Source organism: Lepus europaeus, chromosome 2 (genome assembly GCF_033115175.1).
Source record: "Lepus europaeus isolate LE1 chromosome 2, mLepTim1.pri, whole genome shotgun sequence".
NCBI classification, from domain to species: domain Eukaryota; kingdom Metazoa; phylum Chordata; class Mammalia; order Lagomorpha; family Leporidae; genus Lepus; species Lepus europaeus.
The window spans coordinates 11,712,564-11,735,504 of record NC_084828.1 but is presented as its reverse complement, the minus strand read 5'-3'; the positions used below and the strand labels follow the sequence as shown (position 1 = coordinate 11,735,504).

The window sequence follows — 22,941 nt, the reverse complement described above, 5'->3', positions numbered from 1 at the left end:
TGGGGCTGAGGATGGAGGGGCTGGGGAGTTACTGTCTGTGAGTGTAGAGCTTCACTTTTACAAGATGAAAGGAGTTGTGGAGGTGGATAATGTGATGGTTACACCATTGCTGTGAGTGTATGTAGGTAGTGACACGGCTCCCAATGCTCAAAAATGGTTAAAATGTAAGTATTAGATGTATTTGCCAAGTTTCTAAACATTAAAAAAAAAATGTGGTACTTTGTAAGGATTTGCGGACTTAGTGCGTCTACTGAGTGTGCAATTGAGTGATACAGATTAAAGTGTGCCAAGTGTGAGAGAACAGTAAATCAGCACGAGGCTGGTACTTGGACAGTTTTCTCCGGGGGCTCAGGTCTGAGCGGCTCTTGGAGGATCTGAGTGGTCAGAGGGAAGCGCATTGCAGCCTGGAGGGGCCACAAAGGAAAACCCAGGAGGGAGGTGATCCAGCTGGTGGGAGATTTGTGTAGGAGGAGTAAGGATGAAGGTAGACCCCTAGATGGAACTTCGTGAAAATAAGCAGCTCAAACCTGGTCTGCCCAGCGGTCCAGTCCTTTTCCATGCCATGAAGGACATGGCTGACGCGAGGTTCATGCTCCCGTTAGGTGAGCTTTCAGTTCTGCGAGCAGCTGTCAACTTTGAAGTCACATCTGGGCAGCTGTCTATCAGGGCATAGGAACCATCTCTTCTCCAGACAGACCGCGAGACCAAACTGGGAACGTTGAACAGTTGTGTGTCAGTAACATGCTGAGGCCAAAGGAAAAGTCTGGTTGGTTTTTGGTTTTTGGGTTTTTTAGATTTTATTTATTTATTTGAAAGTCAGAGTTACACAGAGAGAGGAGAGGCAGAGAGAGAGAGAGGTCTTCCATCTGCTGGTTCACTCCCTAGTTGGCCATTGCGGAGCTGTGCCAATCTGAAGGCAGGAGCCAGGAGCCTCCCCCAGGTCTCCCACGTGGGTGCAGGGGCCCAAGGACTTGAGCCATCCTCCACTGCTTTCCCAGGCCACAGCAGAGAGCTGGATCAGAAGAGGAGCAGCTGGGTCTGGAACCAACACCCATATGGGATGTCAGCGCTTCAGGCCAGGGTGTTAACCCACTGAGCCACAACGCCAGCCCTAAATTCTGGTTTTATGCAAAGACCTTTTTTTTTTTTTTTTTTTTTCAATTAAAAGACAACCTTTTTTGTAGGTGAGAAAACTTAACTTTTAATCATTCTGTCAGATGCAGAGATATAATTAGGCTCCCTTGACTGAGAGCAAATTGTTGGGCTTTTTAAGGTCTTTAAAAATACACTTTGCTGGGGGGACCGGAGCTGTGGCATAGCAGGTAAAGCCCATATGGGCACCAGTTCAAGTCCTGGCTGCTCCACTTCTTTTTTTTTTTTTTAATTTTTTTTTTTTTTTTTTTTGACAGGCAGAGTGGATAGTGAGAGAGAGACAGAGAGAAAGGTCTTCCTTTTGCCGTTGGTTCACCCTCCAATGGCCGCCGCGGTAGCACGCTGCGGCCGGCGCACCGCGCTGATCCGATGGCAGGAGCCAGGTGCTTCTCCTGGTCTCCCATGGGGTGCAGGGCCCAAGGACTTGGGCCATCCTCCACTGCACTCCCTGGCCACAGCAGAGAGCTGGCCTGGAAGAGGGGCAACCGGGACAGGATCGGTGCCCCGACCGGGACTAGAACCCGGTGTGCCGGCGCCGCAAGGCGGAGGATTAGCCTAGTGAGCCGCGGCGCCGGCCTGCTCCACTTCTGATCCAGCTCTCTGCTATGGCCTGGGAAAGCAGTAGAAGGTGGCCCAAGTCCTTGGGCCCCTGCACCCTTATGGAAGACCCTGAAGAAGCTGCTGGCTCCTGGCTTCAGACTGGCCCCGCTCCAGCCATTGTAGCCATTTGGGGAATGAACCAGTGGATGGAGGATCTCTCTCTTTCTGCCTCACAAATAAATAAATAAATCTTTAAAAAAAAGTTTTGTTGTAATTAAATGTATCCATTAATAGTAAAATTTTAGAAAATATTTCTGCAGTGTATATGTAATAATCTTCCTTCTGTCTTTATAGATGAAAACAACCTAGAATCTCCTCAAAATGTGGAAGTCTCTATCATGGATGACAACTTTACCCTGAAGTGGAACAGGAGCAATGAGTCTGTGCCAAATGTGACTTTTTCAGCAGATTATCAGATGTATGTAACAGCTCATTGATTTGCCACAATGATCTGAATAATGTTTGTGGTATTGTCACTATAATTGCTTTTCACATTTGGGAAGCATTTGGTTTCTCTCTTTGTTAGGAATTTTATGTCTACTTTACATGGTATTTATAACTTCATTTCTACAAATAGAGACTTAGTCAAATTCATCTTTTATTAAAAAGAGATTTATTTATTTGAAAGGCAAAGTGACAGAGAGGGAAAGAGAGGCAGAGAAAGAGAGAGCAAGCTTCTGCCTGCTGGTCTACTTCTCAAATGGCCAAAATGGCCAGGGCAGAGCCAGGCTGGAGCCAGGAGCCAGAGCTTCATCCAGGTCTCCCACCTGGGTGGCAGGGACCCAAACACTTGGGCCATCTTCCGCTGCTTTTTTTTTTTTTTTTCTTTCTTTCTTTTGTTTTAGGATACTCTTACATAATTTTTGTTGTTGATTTGTGAGGCACAAAGAGACAGACAGAGCTCCTATCCACTGGTTCCCTCCTCCAAAGGCCATCGACAGCTGGGACTGACAGTGGGGCTGGCCTGAGAGCCGAACCAGGAGCCAAGAACACCAACCAGGCCTCCCACCTGGGTAGGCAGCAGGAAACCAATTGCTTGAGCCACCACTGTTGTCTCCCAGGGTCTGTGTTAGTGGAAAGCTGGAGTCAGGAGTCGAGGCAGGACCCAAACCCAGACACCCCAGTATGGGATGCAGGCCTCCCAACCAGTGTCTTAACTGCTGGGCCAGACACCCGCCTTGTATTATCTTCTTAAACAACTGTAAACATATACCTCTATGGGGATTATTTCAGATACTCTTAAGAATTATCCTTATAATAAAAACAAAGAGCCAGCCAGGACTGGGCCAGGCTGAAGCCAGGAGCTTCATCCCAGTCTCCCACATGGGTACAGGGGCCCAAGCACTTGGGCCATCTTCTACTGCTTTCCCAGGCCATAGCAGAGAGCTGGATAGGAAGTGGATTAGCCAGGACTCAAACTTGCGCCCATATGGGGTGCCAGCACCGCAGACAGGGCTAGCCCCTTAATACCTTTAATACACTATCTCTCAGAACTTAGGACGTACATCACTGGTAGTGATACACAAATGAATAAATTAGCAATTATAATTGCAGTGCCTAAAGAACATAGGCCATTGTAAAACATGAGTATTTATAACTTGTATCTAAGAGCTATCATCACACCTAATGTAGCATTCACTCGCCCATTCAACCGTTGGTGAGTCCTGTCATGCCTGACCCTCCTCCGAGTGCTTAAATGACATAAGCTTATCATGTAAAACTGGTTTTACAAAATGAATAGTACATTGTATTTCAAAGTATATCTTGTTCTGATCTAATTATTGTCCATGATCAGGGTTAGGGTTAGGGAGAGGGAGGAAGTTAAGGTATTTTTAATGCCAGGTAGAATCTTAGCCCTCAGGCAGGTAAAGAGCAGGGGAAACTGGCCAGGATGAATATTCCATGTGCTATGTCTATTTATAGTAATATTTGTTTTCTTTTTTTTATTTATTTGACAGAGTTACAGACAGTGAGAGAGAGAGAAAGGTCTTCCTTCCATTGGTTCACTCCCCAAGTGGCTGCTATGGCCAGCTCTGTGCCAATCCGAAGCCAGGAGCCAGGTGCTTCCTCCTGGTCTCCCATGCGGGTGCAGGGCCCAAGGACCTGGGCCACCCTCCACTGCCTTCCCGGGCCACAGCAGAGAGCTGGCCTGGAAGAGGAGCAACCGGGACTAGAACCCGGTGCCCATATGGGATGCCGGCCCCGCAGGCGGAGGATTAACCTAGTGCGCCACGGTGCCGGCCCCAATATAGTAATATTTTTTAATGTTTCCTTTTTGAAAGATATTGTAGACTTGGATCGGCACAAAGTTTATTTAGATCTTGTCCCTGGTTTCTAGTGCTTACAATATTTTTTTTAATGCAGCTAATGATAGAACTAGATTTAAAGAAAAAAAAAAGCCTTCTTAGAGGATGGCGTCTGTGGCTGGCTTACGGTCAGATGTTGAAATCTGCAAGGTGTGTTTCTGTCCCTGGCTCAGACCTCCGCTTCCCTTCATGTGCTGCCTGCTTTAATGTTCCCCGTCAACCTTGAATTCTTATCTGCTTACCCCTTTTCAAAAAAGAGGAATCCAATATCAGTCACTTAGACTTTTTTGATTTAACCATTTCCACATTGAGGAATGTATTATGGTTTTCAGTTTTGGTTCGTTTTTTCTGGTGATGTGAGAGACGGACTCACAGAACCCGGGAAGCAGCTGGGGTGGTTTGGTTTGGAAACCCTGAGACCACCGTAAATCGGAGGTTGGTTTGGGACAAGAGGAGTTCAAAAGGGGATCATCAGGTACAGTATTCAGAATTTCAATAAGGAAGGCAAGACCCAGAAACACAAAAACAGTTTGCTGGAAGTCACACAACTATTTTTAACAAAGCCTACATTAAATCTCCCTTTGCCTTATGGGTCATCTGCTTCCTTGAAATTCTCTTGGAGCCATCCACAAAATTATTGGCAGAGCTATAGTAAAAACTAACTCTGTGGGGCTGCCATTGTAGTGTAGTGGGTTAAGCTGCGGCCTGTGACACTGGCATCCCATGTGGGCACCGGGTCCAGTCCCACCTGCTCCACTTCCAGTCCAGCTCACTGCTAATGGCCTAGGAAAGCAGTGGAAAATGGCCCACGTGCTTGGGCCCCTGCCATGCACATGGGAGATCTGGATGAAGCGCCTGGCTCCTGGCTCTTGGCTCCTGGCTTCTGGCTTTGGCCGGGCCTAGCCCTGGTGTTACAGCCATTTGGGAAATGAGCCAGCAGATAGAAGATCTTTCTCTCTTTGTAGCTCTGCTTTTCAAGTCAATAAATAAATTTTTGAGGGGGTGGGGGTACTGTGTGTCTGAATGATTGCATTTTATGAATAACTGAGAAAGTATAGAAGGATGTAAACTAAGTGTTAGCAGGACATTAGCTCAAATAGAGGAGGTAACTGCTTAAATGAGCTTTATATTAGTAAATAAATTTCTTTGACAGTCTTGCATTTATACTCATGCATTTATTGCCTTTTTCACATTAAAGGTCTGAGACGAATAGCTGGATACAGTTACCTGGGTGTCAGTATGTTGCTGGTACCGAATGCACCTTTTCTTTTCTTAAGTTAAATGTTCTTGATGAAATTACATTGCGGATAAGAGCAGAAAGAGGAAACAGCACTTCTTCGTGGTATATTGTTGACTCATTTATACCATTTCTGAAAGGTAAGAAAAAGTTGCTGGCTGAATTACATGATATTCTTTAGTGACTATTGCCAGACCAATTCCCCTTCTAAGCCTGTTCATCACATAATACATGAGCAAAGATTTCCTTAAATCTATAGCTCCCTCCAGATGTGGTGCCATTTAGATGCTTTCTCTATAGTAGTGGTTCTCAAAGCCTGGTCCCCAAGACCCTTTCAGGGTGTCCATAAAGACGAAAGTATTTCCATGATAATTTTAATAGTTGTTTTAGTTTTATTCCCTCTTGTATCTGCAGTGGTATTGTTGAAAGGTGGCTGTTTAATGTGTGATGGGCAGTTGATTGAAAGGCAGAGTTACAGAGAGGCAGAGGCAGAGAGAGAGAGAGAAGTCTTCCATCCACTGTTTCACTCCCCAAATGGCCACAACAGTCAGAGGTGGGCTGATCCAAAACCAGGAGCCAGGAGCTTCTTCCAGGTCTCCCACGCAGGTGCAGGGGCCCAGGGACTTGCGCGATCTTCTACTGTCTTCCCAGGCCATAGCAGAGAACTGGATTGGAAGTGGAACAGCCTGGAATTGAACTGGCATGCATGTGGGATGCCGGCACTGCAGACAGCGGCTTTACCCACTATGCCACAGCACTGCCCCTCCCCAAATAGATTTTTAAAAAATACAAAACAGCACCACTTGTCTCACTAAATTTTTTGTTGCTTTGGAAACTACATTTTCGATAACAAATGTTTGCTGCGATGTAATGGGTTTATCATTGGTATTTTTAATGAATTCATAAATATTCTGAGTTTTAATGTTTAACATGCTAAATATCAGAAAACACACCCATGTGACCAAAAGTTCTTTGGGAGCCTCAGTAATTTTTTTAAAAGTGTGAAGCGGAGACTGGCATATGGAGCAGTGGGTCAATCCACTGCGAAACCCGGCATCCTCTCTGTGTGCCGGTTCGAGGCCTGGCTGCTCTGCTCTGCTTCAGGTGCAGCTCCCTGCTAATGTGCCTGGGAAGATGACCCAAGTGCTTGGACCCCTGCTGCCCACATGGGAGCACTGGGTGGAATTCTTGGCTCTTGGCGTCAGCCTTACCCAGACATGGCTGTTGTAGCCATTTGCAAAGTGAACCAGCAGGCCGGTGCCGCGGCTCACTGGGCTAATCCTCCGCCTGCGGCACCAGCACCCCGGGTTCTGTCCCAGTTGCCCCTCTTCCAGTCCAGCTCTCTGCTGTGGCCCAGGAGGGCAGTGGAGGATGGCCCATCTGCTTGGGCCCTGCACCCGCATGGGAGACCAGGAGGAAGCACCTGGCTCCTGGCTTCGGATCGGCACAGCGCACCGGCACAGCATAGTGGCCATTTTGGGAGGTGAACCAACAGAAGGAAGACCTTTCTCTCTGTCTCTCTCACTGTCTAACTCTGCCTGTCAAAAAAAAAAAAAAAGTGAACCAGCACGTGGAAGATCAATCTCTCTCTCTCTCCTGTGTGTGTGTGTCTGTCTGTCTTTGTGTGAGTGTCTGTGTCTCCCTCCCCCTCTTCCTCTCTCCTTTTCTCTCCCTCTCTTTTTTTTCCCCTCTTTTCCTCCCTTCCTACTCATTAACTGTATCTTTCAAATAAACAAATTTTTTTTAAAAAAAAAGCATAATGGGATTCTGAGACCAAAAAGTTTGAGAAGCACTGAACTTTACCAAGATTCAGGAGAGAATTCTCCGCTTCTGTGCTGCTCCCCCACCCCACCCGTTTCCCCTTCTGCTCTCCCCAGCTTCCTTCCTCATTCTTGTGGTAGAACTGCTCTTCTCAGGGCCTCCCTGCCCCGGGACTTCCCCGCCTGCCTGCCTCTGGCTCCGGCTGGTGGAAGCACTTCCTTCCCCGGGTCCCGAAGGCCCTGTGTCTCCTGGTTCTTTCCCTGCTCTTCAGTTGCTTGCATGCCAGTTTCTCCTCGCCTCCCAAACTTTTAAATGTTGGAACTCTGTTCCCACTCCTCTGGTGATCTTGTGCCTTTCCCAGCCATCACTTTGCCCTTGACCCCAAAAACCCTAGTTCCGGCCCCTGACCTATAGACGTACATCACTGTTTCCCTTCAACATCTCAGCTTAGCTGATAAAAGTCATTTCAAATTTTGAAAGATCAGATAAAGCTTTTGGTTTTCCTCCTTTAGTCCTGCTCTTCCTGCAATTGTTTTGTTCTCAGTACGGACACTGCTTGGTTTTTTGGTCAGGCCACCTCTTCTTCTGCGTCCTACATCCTATCTGCTGTCAAATTCTGTCCATTTCCCTTCCAGAGTATCTGATTCTTTCTCAGGAGCTCTGCTTCCAACCTCATACCAAGCCACTCCCATTTTTCACTGGTTTTTTTCCGTGTTCGTGCTACCTCCTGCGTTTGCCAGGGAGATGTTTCCACAGTGTAAGTCGTACCTTGGCTCTCCTCTGGGCCCCCCCTGCAGCGACTTCCCAGGCTCTGCTGTAACTGCAGAGTTCCTCCCACGCCAGCAGGTCTCCAGCTACACCTCTGCTCTCGTTTCCAGCCACTCAGCCATTCCCATCCTGTTACTGCCTGCCTGACTCTCTTTTTAAATTATCCCTTACAGGGGTGAGTACATTCCCACAGAGGTCTGTGTCTTTCTTGACAGCACACGTGATTGCATGTATCTGTGTGCGGGTGGTGGCTGGTGTTTGGTCAGCTTCCTGAACATTCCTCTGTTTTATTAGGCCGGGCACACAGGAAGCACTCAGATTTACTTGTTGAACGGCTGTTGTGGCATTGTAGTAACAGAGTTGCACTTGAATTGTGTGCACTTTTACAGCTCAGATTGGTCCTCCAGAAGTGCACTTGGAAGCTGAAGATAAAGCAATCAAAATAAACATTTCCCCTCCTGGAAAACAAATGTGGTCCATGGATAGGTCAAGGTTTATATACAGCGTAGTTATCTGGGAAAACGCTCCAAGAACAGAAGTAAGCATTATCTTCCCCTTTGTTGGTATGGGAGGGAAATGAGGTGATTTAACTCTGACATCGGACCTCTCTTTTTTAATCCTAGGAAAGGACAGTAACAGTTTATCCCAGGGATACGATTTATAAGCTCTCGCCGGAAACTACTTATTGTCTGAAAGTCAGAGCGGAACTCCCTCTGCAGAAGAAAGTCGGCGTCTACAGTGCCGTGAACTGTGTGAACACCACAGGTGAGGAGGCCTCGGGTCAGGTTCCATGACTGTGCGTGTTACAGGGGCCGTATTGGGGTTTTGGCATTTTCCCCCTAATTGCTGAAATTTATATGATGGGTTAACAGATATTAAAACAAAGTAATTATTTATCATTTACATAAGCAAAGCAAAAAAGTTATGAGATTTTTTTTTTTTTTTTTTTTGGTCTCAAATAAATAGCAGTGAAAGTTAATTCTACTTAAAGGTCCGAGCGTTTTGTAGTGGCAGAAATTGGTTTTATTTGTATAGAACCCACAAAGGGGGCAGGTAATTGCTGGTAGAATGGAGAGTCTTCCAGAGCGCTTGCCTTTCTCAGTGCAGTGTTAAAATATGCAAGCATCTGACGTCAGATCCAGCTTTCCAGTAACCAAGGCCAAGGGTAGGAACTGGGATTTATGATGTTAGCTGTGGGTTCCGTGTTTTACTTTAAAAATCGAATATACAGAGGATTTAAAATGCAGTTTGTTCTCCACTTCTCTTCAGCAGAAGTGAGCATCGCTAGCAGTTTGTGTATCAGCTTTCATACTTTTTCCCAGGGCTTATATAAACATACACAGACACACAGCATTTTGGTTTTTAAATTAAAAAAGGATCCTGCTAGATACACGTACGACTTGTTTGTTTAATCCAATCTGTCGAGGGTATATTTCTGAATCAGTACGCATGGAGCTCCTTGGCATTACACTGTGTGAACATGTAGCTCTTCATTATTACCATAGTGACAAGAGGTACACTTGCCTTTATCTTCTTGCCGGCGCAGTTAGGAATTGTTGCCATACATCATTCCACTATGGTAGAATTGTTACCATATATCATTTCACTAGGGTAACAGTGTATACTTTTTGAACACATTCTTTTGACTTCTAGCTGAAAATAAACTGCCCCCACCGGAAAATATAGAAGTTGATGCTGCACATCAGAACTATGTTCTTAAATGGGATTACGCGTATGCAAACATGACCTTTCAAGCTCAGTGGCTCTAGTAAGTTCGCGTTCATGAATTTCCTCTCGCCCTGTTTGTCTTGATGATTCTTTTACTCTGCTGCAGCTACCTGCAACTCGTTGTGCACCGGGTGACCGAGAGTTGGGCATTTTGTACCGGCAACTTGGACATTTAATTCTAGACCCAGCTCTGCCAGTAACTAGCTGGACACATGAGCTAATCCCTGTGGGCCTCGGTTCCTTCATTTATCGGACAGTGGGTGTGTTGTGAGATAAAGGGTTCTTCCTGGCTCTTGCTTTGAAGAAGTGTGGCCCTGGCTGCATGTGGGGCGCCCGAGTCTGGAATGCTGGACCCTGCTCTTGTCTTCAGCCTTCCGTGAGTCTTTGAAATGACCTCATTCCAGTCATTCTGACTTGTTCAGCTGAAAAAATCAATGTTCCTGCTCTACTTGTTTTAATGGTTTTGACCAATTTTTTAAGTGATTGCTTTAGTGGGAAATTTTAAAAGTTGGAGAGAACTGTATTCTGTGTGGTTGAGCAGAGACTGGCCAAATACTGTTGTAGTCCAGGTGCCTCGTACGTGGAAGAGAATCACATGTAATTTATGTTCGTGTTGACTGGGAATTGTAGAGGATAAATCGAGAGGCAGAAGAGTAGAGGGAAATCAAGTGGCAGGAAAAGTGGGGGAAAGGGAAGGAAAGGCGGGTGCATATTGAGGGCAGAGGGGTAAAGGGGCCAAAGGAAACACAGTGGAGGCATGGAAGGAAGTGGAGATGAGGGAAGGGGCCGGCGCTGTGGTGAGCTGGTTAAGCCGTGGCCTGACGGTGCTGACGTCCCATATTGGAGCACCAGTTTGAATCCTTGCTGCTCTGCTTCAGGTCCAGCTTCCTGCTAACCCATCTGGGAAGACGGCAGGTGATAGGCCAAGTACTGGAGCCCCTGCCACCCATGTGGGAGACCAGCCTGGCCTGGTCCTGGCTCCTACGGCCATTTGGAAAGTGAGCCAGTGGATGGAAGGCCTCTGTCCCTCCTCCTCTCTCTCTGTCACTCTGCCTTTCCAAAATCATGAATAAATAAATCTTTTTTAAATAAAAAAAGATGAAGGAGAAGCCAGGACGGCTGTGATCAGTTTCTGCCAGGTCTGAGCCAAGGGTGTCTCGTGGAAGGGAAAGCATTCGTATGTGCACGTGCTCGGCACACAAGCTCACAAACTGATCAGGAAACTGTCCGGTAGTCTTTTGTAAATACTCCACTTTCAGAATGATGTTAAACAACGGGCACACAGACGAGGGAAAGGTGGGTATTTCTAATGCTCCTCTGGTTTCTTGTGGGTACCAGACGTACTGTATGTAAAGATGTAGCGGAATAAAGCCCAAGGTTGGGGTGGGGGCGGCGGCGTGGTGTGGGGGGAAAACCCAAGCTTGTGGACTTCCAGAGCGATGTACTGACGTTGCACACACTGTGGTTTAGGACTGAAGAGTGGGCTTCAGATTGAAAGGGTTACAGAAAGTCAAAAAGGCAAAAGTTCACGGGGCCTGGAGGAACCTCTGGAGCCCTTTGGAAAGAGGTGAGGTCTGTAGGAAGGCGTGATTCAGACTTTGTAGGGGGACGAGAGGCGGCATCCTGGAAAGAGGCAACAGCGTGAGGGAAACGGAGGACATGGAGAGACTTAGGTCAGGGAGGGGGGTGGCTAAGAAGTTTTCTCCTTCTCGGCAGCAAATCACCACAGGCTTAGCATCTTAAAAAAAAAAAAAAAAAAAAAAACAATTTAGGGGCTGGCATTGTTGCATACCACAGCCTGTGGCACCGGCATCCCATATGAGCAGTCCCAACTGCTCCACTTCCCATCCAGCTCCCTGCTAATGCAGCAGCAAATGGCCCAAGTGCTTGTGCCCTGGCCACCCATGTGGGAGATCCAGATAGAGTTCCAGGCTCCTGGCTTCCACCTGGCTCAACCCTGGCCTTTGCTACCATTTGGGGAGTGAACCAGAGCAGATGGAAGATCTCTTTCTCTCTCTCTCTCTCTCTCTCTCTCCCTCTCTCTCTCTCTCTCTCTTCCCTCTCTCCTCTCTTTAATACTCTGCCTTGCAAATAAATAAATAAATCTTTTAAAAGAAAAAAACAAAAACCACGGCTGTTCACTGTCTCAAAGTTTGTGTGAGTCCAGAGTCCAGGCAGGGCTCAGGAGGACTCCAGTCTCCTGCAAGTCTCTCCGGAGCAGGGACAGGAGTCTTGAGGCCATCTTAGAGTTGTAACTTTGCCTGCCGCTGTGCTGAGGGTGACCTGGAGTAGCAGAGCGCCTGGGCCCGGGTGAGCGACGAGAACGTTGATCAGCAAGGCAGGGGGAGATTGCGAGCCTCCGACTGTCCTGTGGGTCTGAGAACCACTGGGTGCTCTGTGCCTGGGCGACAGAGGCAACACAGACCCTGGGGTCTGTGTTTGCCGAAGGGGTATATGGCTGCATTGTGTGTGGAGCCCTGACACTGACAGTGACGCTGAGTCGAGGAAACAGCCGGGGGTGTGGTTCTGAGCAAGCAGCTCCACCCGCCCACTCTCTGGTGCATCCTGTGGCAGACATGCTCTCGTGGCAGCGTGGTGGTGTGTCCGTCACCACACCGACCCTTTGGTGAGCTGGCCCGCGTTTATCAGCTGGCTTCTAGACAGGGAAAGCCCTGTTGGTGGTGTCCACCGACTTCCACGGTCCAGGTCTTCCCGCCTTCGAGTGGCCAGCATCGTGTCCCCGACGTGGAGTTGGGCAGATACGCCCGGCACTGTATACGTACTGTAGGACAGCTTCACCCTGCAGGGAAGGTAGCCGCACATCTCTTCAGGGCACGGAAGGTAAAATGATTAGGTTTGAGTATCCATTGCCTTTGTCTTTCGTGCATCTTTATTTGTGTTTATGATGTTAATGTTTAGTATCGGCTGTGTTGTAAAGCCGGCTGGTCCCGCTCCTGGAGGCCGGACGGCTGTTTCTGCACACTTTATGGGTTATTGTGCTGTATCTCGCTCTGGAGCAATCTTTGGCCGTCTTTTGTGTCTCGTGTTTGTCTCTCCCGCTGTGCTGTGAGGGGATCCCTGTCACCTGAGCTCCTAACAGAGTGTCTGGCGCATTGTTAAGTACTCAATAAATATTCTTCGAATTAAAAAAGTGTTTTTTCTTAAAAGTGGCTATCTAAAACAGTTTCCTGAGGACCATTCCGATAAATGGAAGCAAATACCCGGCTGTGTCAACGTCAGAACGACGCAGTGTGTCTTTCCTCAGAGAGTCTTCCCAGACAGAGTGTACTTTCTCCGTGTTCAAGCGTCTGACGGCAATAACACATCCCTTTGGTCTGAAGAGAAAGAATTCAGGAGTGAACAACAAAGTAAGGGTGCCGGTGTTCATCCTCTGACTCGGGGCAGGTTCCTACTCTTGTCCTGACGGTTCCTCTGTCTTGGCCTGCAGCTGTCATCCTCCCTCCGGTCCTTAACGTGAAGACCACGAGCCACGCGCTGCACGCCTACGTGGGAGCCTCCTGGGAGCCTGCAGACCTGCACCGGCTGCCCATATATGAAATCAGTGTTTGGGAAAACACTTCGAGCGCTGAGGTAAAATGACTGTGGACATAATTTTGTAACTTGGAGCTGTAATATGACTTGGGCAAGCAAAACTTCAGTTTACAGTTTGGGAGAAATCTCTAGACGTGAATTCTGTATGATGAGCTCAGATGTCCACCAGGTGAAGAACATTAGCTCTCCTCCCCATCTCGTGTGGTTACCGGTCACCACCATCCGGGCCCCACTGGAGCCCAGCACCACTGAATCAGGGTTGCTGAGGGTGGAGCTCAGGGAGCTGCATTTTCCCAGTGAGATTCCCAGGTGTTTCATCTAAACCAGGGTTTTCCCATCACTGCTGAAACTTGGGGACAGACAGCTCCTCCTGGCGAGGCCGTTGGAGGATTGTAGGGCGCTCAGCAACACCCGTGGCCTGTGCCCAGCACTGCTCCCAGTTCTAACATCTCCAGGCAACGTCCGGTGTCCTCTGGCAGTACCTCCAGGGCACAGCACCAGGTGCCTATGGGGCAGGAAAGCTCTTCACTCTCCTAGCTGCACAGGGCTGCCTCCAAAGTTCAGCTTTGCCCGGCAAGATCGGACTCAAAGCAGGACAGAGATCAGGGGAGAACCGTCCCAAACGTCTCTGTCATGGGGTAGCAGTGAAAAAAGAGGTGAGAAGCAGTGAATTCACAAACCATAGACAAGGATAATCCCCAGCGTCAGACGCCCCACGTGACTCCTAGGATCACGCCTGCCCCACAGTGATCCAGGAGTCGCCTCGCGGTAAAGTCTGTAATTGATTTTGTTTTGCGTTAGAAATATAAGCAAGTTCTAATGGCGTGGCTGCCTCTGTTGTGATTGCTGACTGCACAGTATCCACAGCATAATGGAGCCCATTGAGAATGACGGTCGGGTTTCAGTTGTTGCTAAATCTCCCGAACCTAAACCTGTGACCTCACGCGGACAAATCCCGGAGCCTGGGTCAGGCTTCCTCTTCTCTAAAGTGGTCATCGCAACAACTAAATGTTTCAGAGGGCTGTGTGTAAGATTTATGTACTTGACAATATTTAATTAGCGCATTGCTTGACAAATAGATCGAATAAATTTTAGTTACCATATTATCCTATGCCAGGTAATCCATCAATAATTATTATGGCCAGCGCCGCGGCTCACTAGGCTAATCCTCCGCCTTGCGGCGCCGGCACACCGGGTTCTAGTCCCGGTCGGGGCTCCGGATTCTGTCCCGGTTGCCCCTCTTCCAGGCCAGCTCTCTGCTGTGGCCCGGGAGTGCAGTGGAGGATGGCCCAAGTGCTTGGGCTCTGCACCCCATGGGAGACCAGGAGAAGCACCCGGCTCCTGCTTTCGGATCAGCACGGTGCGCCGGTCACAACACGCCAGCCGCGGCAGCCATTGGAGGGTGAACCAACGGCAAAAGAAGACCTTTCTCTCTGTCTCTCTCTCTCACTGTCCACTCTGCCTGTCAAAAAATTAAAAAATAAAAAAATAATAATTATTATAATATAGCTGTGGTAATTATAGTAATCATCTCCTTCACTAATCATTATAATATGTCGCTTTGGTTATTATAGGAATCACCTTCTGAGAGTTCTTCAGGTATTATGCTAAGGGTCTCATTTGCATCACTTTCCAGAACACGCTGCCCGGTAGTAGGAGGGATTGAGTGGCTGTTCAGCAAGTACTTGGGGTGGACTGTCCCCCCGCCGCACCAGTGCTGGCCTCAGGTGCTGGCTTGGCTCTCATGCTCCCCTGTCAGCAGGAGGAAGGCACCTGCCCCGTGGCCTCTGGTCCAGGGAGTCCATAGACTTGGGGGTGAGGAGAACACCTGCCCCGTGGCCTCTGTTCCAGGGAGTCCATAGACTTGGGGGTGAGGAGAACAGGTCGTTATATTTGAGCTGCTGACTATCGAGATAGTTCTGTCGCACTACACTCTTGTGGCAGTAGCTGATTCGTACAGATAGAAGCATTTTATAGATCAGGAAATAAGGCACCGAGAAATTAAGTCATTTGAACAAAGCCATTTAGCTATAAGTTTAGTGATACTTTAATGCAAGGGGTCTTCAAAAATTCATTGAAATGCATATTATGAAAAAGCTATGCATGGATTTCAAAATTGTTTTGAACTAAAATAAACTTACCTTTTCAGCCCATTTTTCTGGAGACTGGCAGTTAGTTTGAGGTCCAAACCCCTGCTTTTACCTATTTCGTCACTAATGAGAGATAATACAACTGCAGTTAAACCAAACCAGCCTGTATTTAAAAGACAAAGTTGTCTCAATATGTCATACCCTTTCTGACAACAAACATCACTGTTAACTTTATGTGATTTGGTTATATTGGGTTGTGCAAAACTAGTTTGTATCTGCTAAACACATACCAAGTAAGTGTTTGGGAGAGACCAATCTTAGAATGAGTATAAAATAATTCAGAAAATACTTATAGATATTCTTTGATTTCATTTCATCAATGATTTATTTTTTACAGAGCAGAATTCTACAGGAACAAACTGAATTTACTTTTCCCAACTTGAAGCCACTGACTGTGTATTGTTTCAAGGCCAGAGCGCACCTTTTGGGTGGAAAGTGGAATCAAAGCAGTGATTTCAGTGACGTTGTCTGTGAGAAAACAAAACCAGGTCCGAATCTTTTATTTTGTCTTTTTTAAAAATATATATAAAGTAACGACTCAAAATAAATCAGTATATTAAAAATTGTAAAGCAGTTCCTTCTGCAAAAAGTAAACTGTTTTTTCATGAACCATGAGTCAAAAATAGGCTTTCAAGCCAGGTGTTTCCATTTTAGAAAATATTTTTAATGTCCAGTGTTTTTTTTGTTTTTTGTTTTTTTTTTTTTTACCAGTATCTTCCTAATTCTTTGATTATTGCTCCTTGGCATATGTTAAGACTGTTAGTTTTATAATTTTTCACATAATCCTCAAGTATCCTGTGGAAATCACTTAATTAGGTCAATTGTGACTTTAGTGTTAAGATTTGCTTATTAGGGAGACAGAGCAAGCTCCCATCCGTTGGTTCACTCTCCAGATGCCTGCAACAGTCAGGATTGGAGCCAGGAGCCAGGAGCACGGTCTCGGTTTCCCACGTGGGTGGCAGGGCCCGGCTATTGAAGACGTCCTCACTGCCTCCCAGGGACCACGTCGTCAGGAGGCTGGTGCTAAGCAGCAAACCCCGGTGCTCCAGGATGGCATACCAGCATCTCACCAGGAGGCCAAAGCCCACCCAAGTGGGAGCTTGCTTGTGTGGAGCTGGCTCAGTCTCTGTGGTCCCAGTTTCTTGACTGGCAGGGCTCGGGTGCAGAATGCTTCCTCAGTGGCCCCCGTCATGTGGTGCCTACGTGTGTTGATGCTCTGGCCTGCTCCGTCTCGGCTCACAGGCAGAGCTCCAGGTGGACTGCAGCCGCCCACAGTCCTGTGTCCTCAGTCTGCCAGAAGCACGCTGAAGGGTGTGGCTTCAGGGACTGTTGTACTTTCTCTCCTGTGACTAGACGCTGTTTGTGTGTCCCGCGAGCACTGATGCTAAACGTCATCTATGTGTTTCAGGAGCTAATTCCAGAACCTGGCTGGCCGCTGGGATTTGCATCGTCATATTTTCTATCTTCATTGCTGTCTGCATCGGGAAAGGCCTCTTCAGATGTCTCAACTACGTGTTCTTTCCATCCCTGAAACCGCCTTCCAGTATTGATGAGGTAGGTCACCGTCCTTTGTTGGGCTAGGAAATGAACAGGCTATATGTTTGTCTTCAACAGAATATGTACATTGTCTTGATACGTAGAAAAAAATACAAACTGATATGTGTGTTTCCCTTAGTTTCTGTCAATTAACCTTAGGTACATAAAGTTTCATTTACTGATATGCTATATAATGTAACTATCATATTTATTTAATTTATGTGATGCATAGCATGGAGTAGTAAGGTTTGTCCTTCATCTCATAGTTTTCTGGCTGTTTAGCTTGTGTGACATTTGGTTTACTATTTAAAATCTCTGGTTCTTCATCATAGAGCAAAAAAAAAAAAGTTCTGTCGGTGTAGAAAGTGTATTTTGTGGGAGAAATCACAGAGCGTGAAAAGGAACCATCAGTTTGCTTTCATGGCCATCAGCTGCCCATCTGGCAGCCCCGTGTGAGGCTGGCATGTAATGTCGGAGGCAGAGGGGGAAGGCTTGAGTGGAGGCAGGGATGGGGCCGGGAGATGGGTCTGCTGAGGGCAGGCTTCAGACTCGCCTTGAGAGGCAGAGTCATTCGGAGGTTCTGAGCTCAGCCATTGTGACGGGCAAACAAGCTGTGCTGCTGTGAGCCCAGCACCTAACAGCACGTGAGCAGGCACCCACAGGCTGCGAGCTGAGCCAGGGGACAAACAGCCGGTGCCCTGCTCAGTGAATGCTAACTGTTCCTCTGAGCTTTTAGATATCATTCCTGCATGTCTGAGAGTCGTAGCTGTTGTGTAAAATAGACTGAAGATTGGCTCGTTATAACTGATAATTATTTTTCTTAAAAAATGATTTATTTATTAATTTGAAAGGCAGAGTTAGAGAGAAAGAGATTCCATCCTCTGGTTCCCTCCCCAAATCACCAGCCAGGGCTGGACCGCGTCAAAGCCCCGAGCCTGGAGCTCCATCCGGTCTCTCCCAGGGGGCCATCTTCACTGCCACCCAGGTGCATCAGCGGGGAACCAGATCAGAACTGGAACCAAGATCCATAAGGGTGCTGGCATGCAGGCGGCAGCTTGACCTGTTTCACCACAACACTGCCCCCTAATTATTCTTAATTGAGCAGGAAAAAATTAACGTCTCACTTGTGCTTCTGGATACAAAATTCTTCTGGGGGTGTCTTTTTTTTTTATTTCGAAATAAAATCTCTATCCCTATATTCTCCCCCTCCCAGCCTGCCCCCGGCCCTCCCACAGCCTAGCCGAGAGCACCCTGCCCACGGATACTTCATAGACACCAGAAAGGTATTAAGATAAAGTGACCTCGCTGGTGACGAGTTTGCTGTGTTCTTACCCAACCTGTTACTTACATGCCAAAAAATAGGGTTTCTACACAATGGATATAAGAAACGAAACTGTTAGACTCGCACGAGTATTTCCATGATTTTAAACAATGCATTTCTCTTCTTCCCCCTTTTTAAATTAGTATTTCTCAGAACAGCCATTAAAGAATCTTCTCCTTTCGCCTTCCGAGGAACAAACTGAAAGGTGTTTCGTAATTGAAGACGTGAATAGCATTACTATACTGGAAGAAGCTAAGGAAACCAACGGAGATCTCAAGGCCTTCCACTCCCAAACTAGTCGCGATTCGGGACACTATTCCAACGAAGACGAGAGTAGTGGAGGTAAAACGAGCGAGGGCTCTGTGCAGGAGGAGAGTGGCTGAGTGGGGATGCGGCCTGGAACCAGGGCCGTCGTGTGAGCGCACCCGGGAAGCCCCGCTCCGCACGCCTCTCAGGAACCGCGAAGGAGGCTGCTCGCTTCCGGGGAAGAAAACAGAACATCTCCAATCACAAGTGCAGGCAGGCACCTCCAGATCGCAGGGATCTGAGCCGCCTTCTACATTCCTCTGCACGTGTGAACACTTGAAGGACTTGGCTGCACCTGCCTCTGAGGATTTCGGTGAGAAGATGGTGCCCAGCTCTCCAGGGAGCCCTCACGCCCGCCTTGCTCGCTGCGGGCCGTGGCTAAGGGGCGCCTTCATGTTCCCGGCAGGCTGCTGCTCACCTACTCCTCATTCCTCCCCAACCCCAGCAGTTCAGGTCAGTCTTGTTTTTGTTCTTGTGTTTTGAGACAGAACATTTGGTCTTTTAACATTGAGGTGTGTGTGCCCACAGAAAATTTATGTTGAAGTTTTAATACCATCAATACCATCATCACCCTGTGTTCCACAATGTCACTCACCCTAAAACACAGCAATGGTCGCCAGAAAGATGATCCTTAACGTGGGGAACTCAGGCCCTGTATCCTGATAACGTCGATTTCCATCCCACCACACTCTTCCTTACGTGGCTTAGGATTAAAACCAGGTCATCTTCAGCTATGCATTTAAACCTCCTGATTCGGAACTTTCTGGAACAGCAGCTTCTGATTAGAATCTGTAGCCCCTGAAGTCCTAGAGAAATGACTGTCGAATTAGAGAAGCGGTTGTCACAGTGTAAGATCTGGAGGTGGATTCAGGTTAGTTCCAGGGTGCACAAGTAGCCTTGGACCAAAGCACCAGTAAGCGGGAAGAGAGTGAGACAGAATGATTGCAGAGGAGAGAAGCCCCAGGGGGTGTGCAGGGCGTGTGGGAGCGGCTGCTGTGCCCGTGGCCCCCGTGTGGATGCGCAGGCCCGGCCAGCTCCTCTCTGCTGTCTGGCAGCACTCGGGATCCCTTCCACTCCGTCTGCTCTCAAGGAGATGCGGAGCTCTCAGTGTCAGGGTGAGGAGGGGACAGTGTATCCAGGAAGAAAAACCTCATTTCAAACAGCATGTGTTGCTTTCCAAAGACACCTGTGGCTGCTTTTAATGGGGTCATCCATGGACATGTCCCTGGCACTGCAGCCCCGACTTCCCGCGTTCTCCCGGCACAGCAGGCCACGGAGGGGGCCTGGGCCCCCCACGGACCCACAGCTCACTGCGGGAGAGTCGCTCTGATGGCCGCCAACACGCACGTCCTCGCCTTCCTTGCCAGCGGCATACGTTCCAAAGCGCGTCCTCTGGGCCGCCCGTGGCGTCCTGAGTGCTGTATGGGAGAGGACACTGGCCCACGTCCTGGCCCCTCCACCCGGTCAGTGACCCCATCCAGCACGTCCTGCCCTGCGTTTCCACCGGGGAAAGCCACCTCCGACCCACGGTCCCAGAAAGCAGCACTTTTGTCGGATGTGGAGAAGGGGAGACGCGGACTCTTAGGAAACTTCTGGGCGCCTGAGATGTAGAAACGCGGGCCTGCACGTTTTGAGACCGTCTAGGGAGCACCTGCTGGGGTGCAGAACGGGGGCTTGTTCTGGCCTCGTCTCCTAGACGTGGGAAGGCGGCTTTACCTGCTCCGCCGTGGTGCTCCTCCTGTGGCCCACAGGGCATGGGCTCGGCTGAGAGGTGGCTGAGTGGTTTTCGTGGACAGTAGTTTTTACTTAGAAACACTGTGCACTTGGAGCACCAGTACACGGCCTCAGAATCACAGTACTGAGAGTTCTTGGAGATGCCGGATGTGGTCCAAGAATGTATGTGAAGGACTTGTGTCATCGGATACATTGTATCAGTAGATGTCAGAAATGTTACGTTCATGTGTAATACATGTTAGCATTACATGTGTGTGTGTGCGCGTGTGTATAAACCCATGCATAGGTGCCCCCCCTACCTGGGCCTCAGTCCATGAGTATGACCATAAAGAGCTTAGTAGTGTAGAGTCTGATTAAAACCTACCAGTGCTGCTCAGGACCAAAAGAGTCTGACCAGAACTTCGCAACCTATTAAAATGTTTCTAGAGCGTTTGTTTCTTTCCCCAAAAAAGAAGTTGTGGCATTTAAGACAACCTCAGATTCCTCTTTTTAAAAAGTTAGTGGTGTGCAAAAGCCCCACTTCCAGTCCCCCTGGTAACCCTATGGTTCCTGACTGCTGAGGGTAGGGGCGTGTGTGAGTGTGTGAGCGTGTGTGAGTGTGTGTGAGTGTGAAGTCTGTCGCCACTAGAACAGAAGCTCTGTGGGAGCACGGACTGGGTTTCACTCATCACTGTGTCCCCAGCACCTACCACAGTGCACAGAAGGTGCTGAAAACATAATCGTGAAATGGATGAAGTGCAAGGTGCGGCTCAAGTGTGTGTTTCGTTTTATTGGGTTGTAGAAGGAAATAACCGTGTTTTTAATGTTCCTGTACAACAAACATGTATCTTTTGTTTGTTATATTTTTATCTTAACCCTACTGAAAACAGTCTTATATGTAATAAACACTGAAGCCAAACAGTCCTTGTACTTGAGCTTAATAAGCTGTTGTGTGCTAAAGGTGCTGCTGCCAATGCCTGCCCAGGGTGTTCATGGTGGGGAGCCTGGCGCCTGTTCCAGACACCCCAGTGCCGTAACCGGCCGCCCTGTGAGGCCCGGCCGTAACCGTTTGCAGTAGTACCGCACCCTCCTGGCTGCCTTGAACCCGCGGCTGCTACAGAGACCTCTCCCTGGAGAGACTCCCCCCACCCCACGCGTGACGTCTAGCCACGCGTGACTCAAAGTGAGATGCGGTGTGTGTGCCGGCTGGGAACCTTCCTGAGTGTCCTCAGATTCGTTTCCATGTGGGTGGGGAAGCAAATCCTGAGTTCATCTCTGATGCCTGAGAAGGGACAGGCGCTGTCCTCACTGCCTTTATTCTTGGGCGTTGGGTGGTCGCAGAAGGACGGGTCTTTAGGGCAGCATAAATACACGTGGGATATTTTATCAGTGGGGAGACGTGGCCTCTTCCAGCCCCTGCGGGGAGGCACACAGGAAGAGAGGACTGGGTAAAGTCTTCGGTCGGAAGGAAGCACAGTGTGCCCCCCCCAACCCCCGTCCTGGGAGCTGCCCCGCTTGGAACTCCAGTGCCAGCAGAGGTGCCTTGTGGATGGAGAAGTACTGACGAGGAGGTGGGAACAAGTGGGCGTGGTAGGTATGCCAGCTCAGATAGAAACCATCTTGGCAAGAGGAAGTCAGAACACCCCACTCAATACGCGGGTCAAGCTAAACTGCTCACCTCCCATGTTTAATTAAACTGCCCCCCCCCCCATCATTCAGGAGAGGCTGAGGGGGCGTGGAGTGTGAAGAAAAGCTTATTTCCCTCTCCCCAGCAGAAAGTTCTTCCCAAAATCAGTCCTTAAATATACAACTAATAGCAAAGTATCTTTTTTTAAAGATTTTTTTAAGATCTATTTTTATTTTATTTGAAAAGCAGAGTTACACACAGGCAGAGAGGAAGCAAAATCTTCCATCCGCTGGTTCACTCTGCAAATGGCTGCAATGGCTGGAGCTGCGCTGATCGAAAGCCAGGAGCCAGGTGCTTCTCCTGGTCTCCCATGGGGTGCAGGGCCCAAGGACTTGGGCCATCCTCCACTGCACTCCCTGGCCACAGCAGAGAGCTGGACTGGAAGAGGAGCAGCCAGGACTTGAACTGGTGCCCATATGGGTTGCCAGCACCTCAGGCGGTGGCCCTACCCGCCAGCCCCCACGGTGTCTTTTTACATACTTAATTCTCTTTGTCTGTTCCTAAATTTCATAATACTTTTCATAGTCTGGAAGCTGGCAGGAAGAGATGATTATGAATTGTGTCGTTATAATACGTCATTCACTCTAGGATTCTGCCGCCACAGGCGTATGAAGAAGTCACCTTTGTGGGGATGGGTACTGTGGCACAGTGGCTTGGGACAAACAGCCCATGTCAGAGTGTGCACCTGAGTCCTAGCTGCTCCACTTCCCACCCCACTTCCTGATCCTGAAGTTACGGGAGGCAGCAGATGCTGGGTTCCTGGCACCCACATGGAGGACCTGGGTGGCTCTTGTGGGTGTTCGGAGAGTAAGCCAGCAGCCTGGAAGACTGATCATCTAATTTTCTTTCTCTATCTGCCTTTCAAGTAGATGAAAATAAGCATTTGGGGCTGGCGCTGTGGCGTAAACAGATAATGCCGCCGCCTGCAATGCCAGCATCCCATATGGCCATATGGGTGCCAGTTCAAGTCCCCGCTACTCCACTTCTGATCCAGCTCTTACCAGCATGGGAGACGCGGAAGAACCTCTTGGCTCCTGGCTTCAGATTGGCGCAGCTGCAGCCATTGCAGCCAACTGGGGAGTGAACCAGTGATTGGAAGACCCCTCTCTCTCTCTGTCTCTCCT

At 48.6% G+C, this 22,941-nt stretch overlaps 1 protein-coding gene across 1 annotated transcript in view; it reads left to right on the top strand.

The window, feature by feature from the left end:
- IFNAR1 (interferon alpha and beta receptor subunit 1) overlaps positions 1 to 21,072 on the top strand; it is a 29,453-nt gene extending 8,381 nt beyond the window's left edge. The window contains exons 2-11 of the mRNA XM_062205952.1: positions 2,047 to 2,170; positions 5,257 to 5,435; positions 8,214 to 8,362; positions 8,448 to 8,589; positions 9,478 to 9,592; positions 12,721 to 12,920; positions 13,001 to 13,143; positions 15,592 to 15,742; positions 16,663 to 16,808; positions 18,255 to 21,072. Coding sequence (XP_062061936.1) covers positions 2,047 to 2,170; positions 5,257 to 5,435; positions 8,214 to 8,362; positions 8,448 to 8,589; positions 9,478 to 9,592; positions 12,721 to 12,920; positions 13,001 to 13,143; positions 15,592 to 15,742; positions 16,663 to 16,808; positions 18,255 to 18,494 — 1,589 coding nt within the window. The 3' untranslated portion in view covers positions 18,495 to 21,072. The remainder of the gene's footprint in view (positions 1 to 2,046; positions 2,171 to 5,256; positions 5,436 to 8,213; positions 8,363 to 8,447; positions 8,590 to 9,477; positions 9,593 to 12,720; positions 12,921 to 13,000; positions 13,144 to 15,591; positions 15,743 to 16,662; positions 16,809 to 18,254) is intronic.
- The last annotated feature ends 1,869 nt before the right edge of the window (positions 21,073 to 22,941 follow it).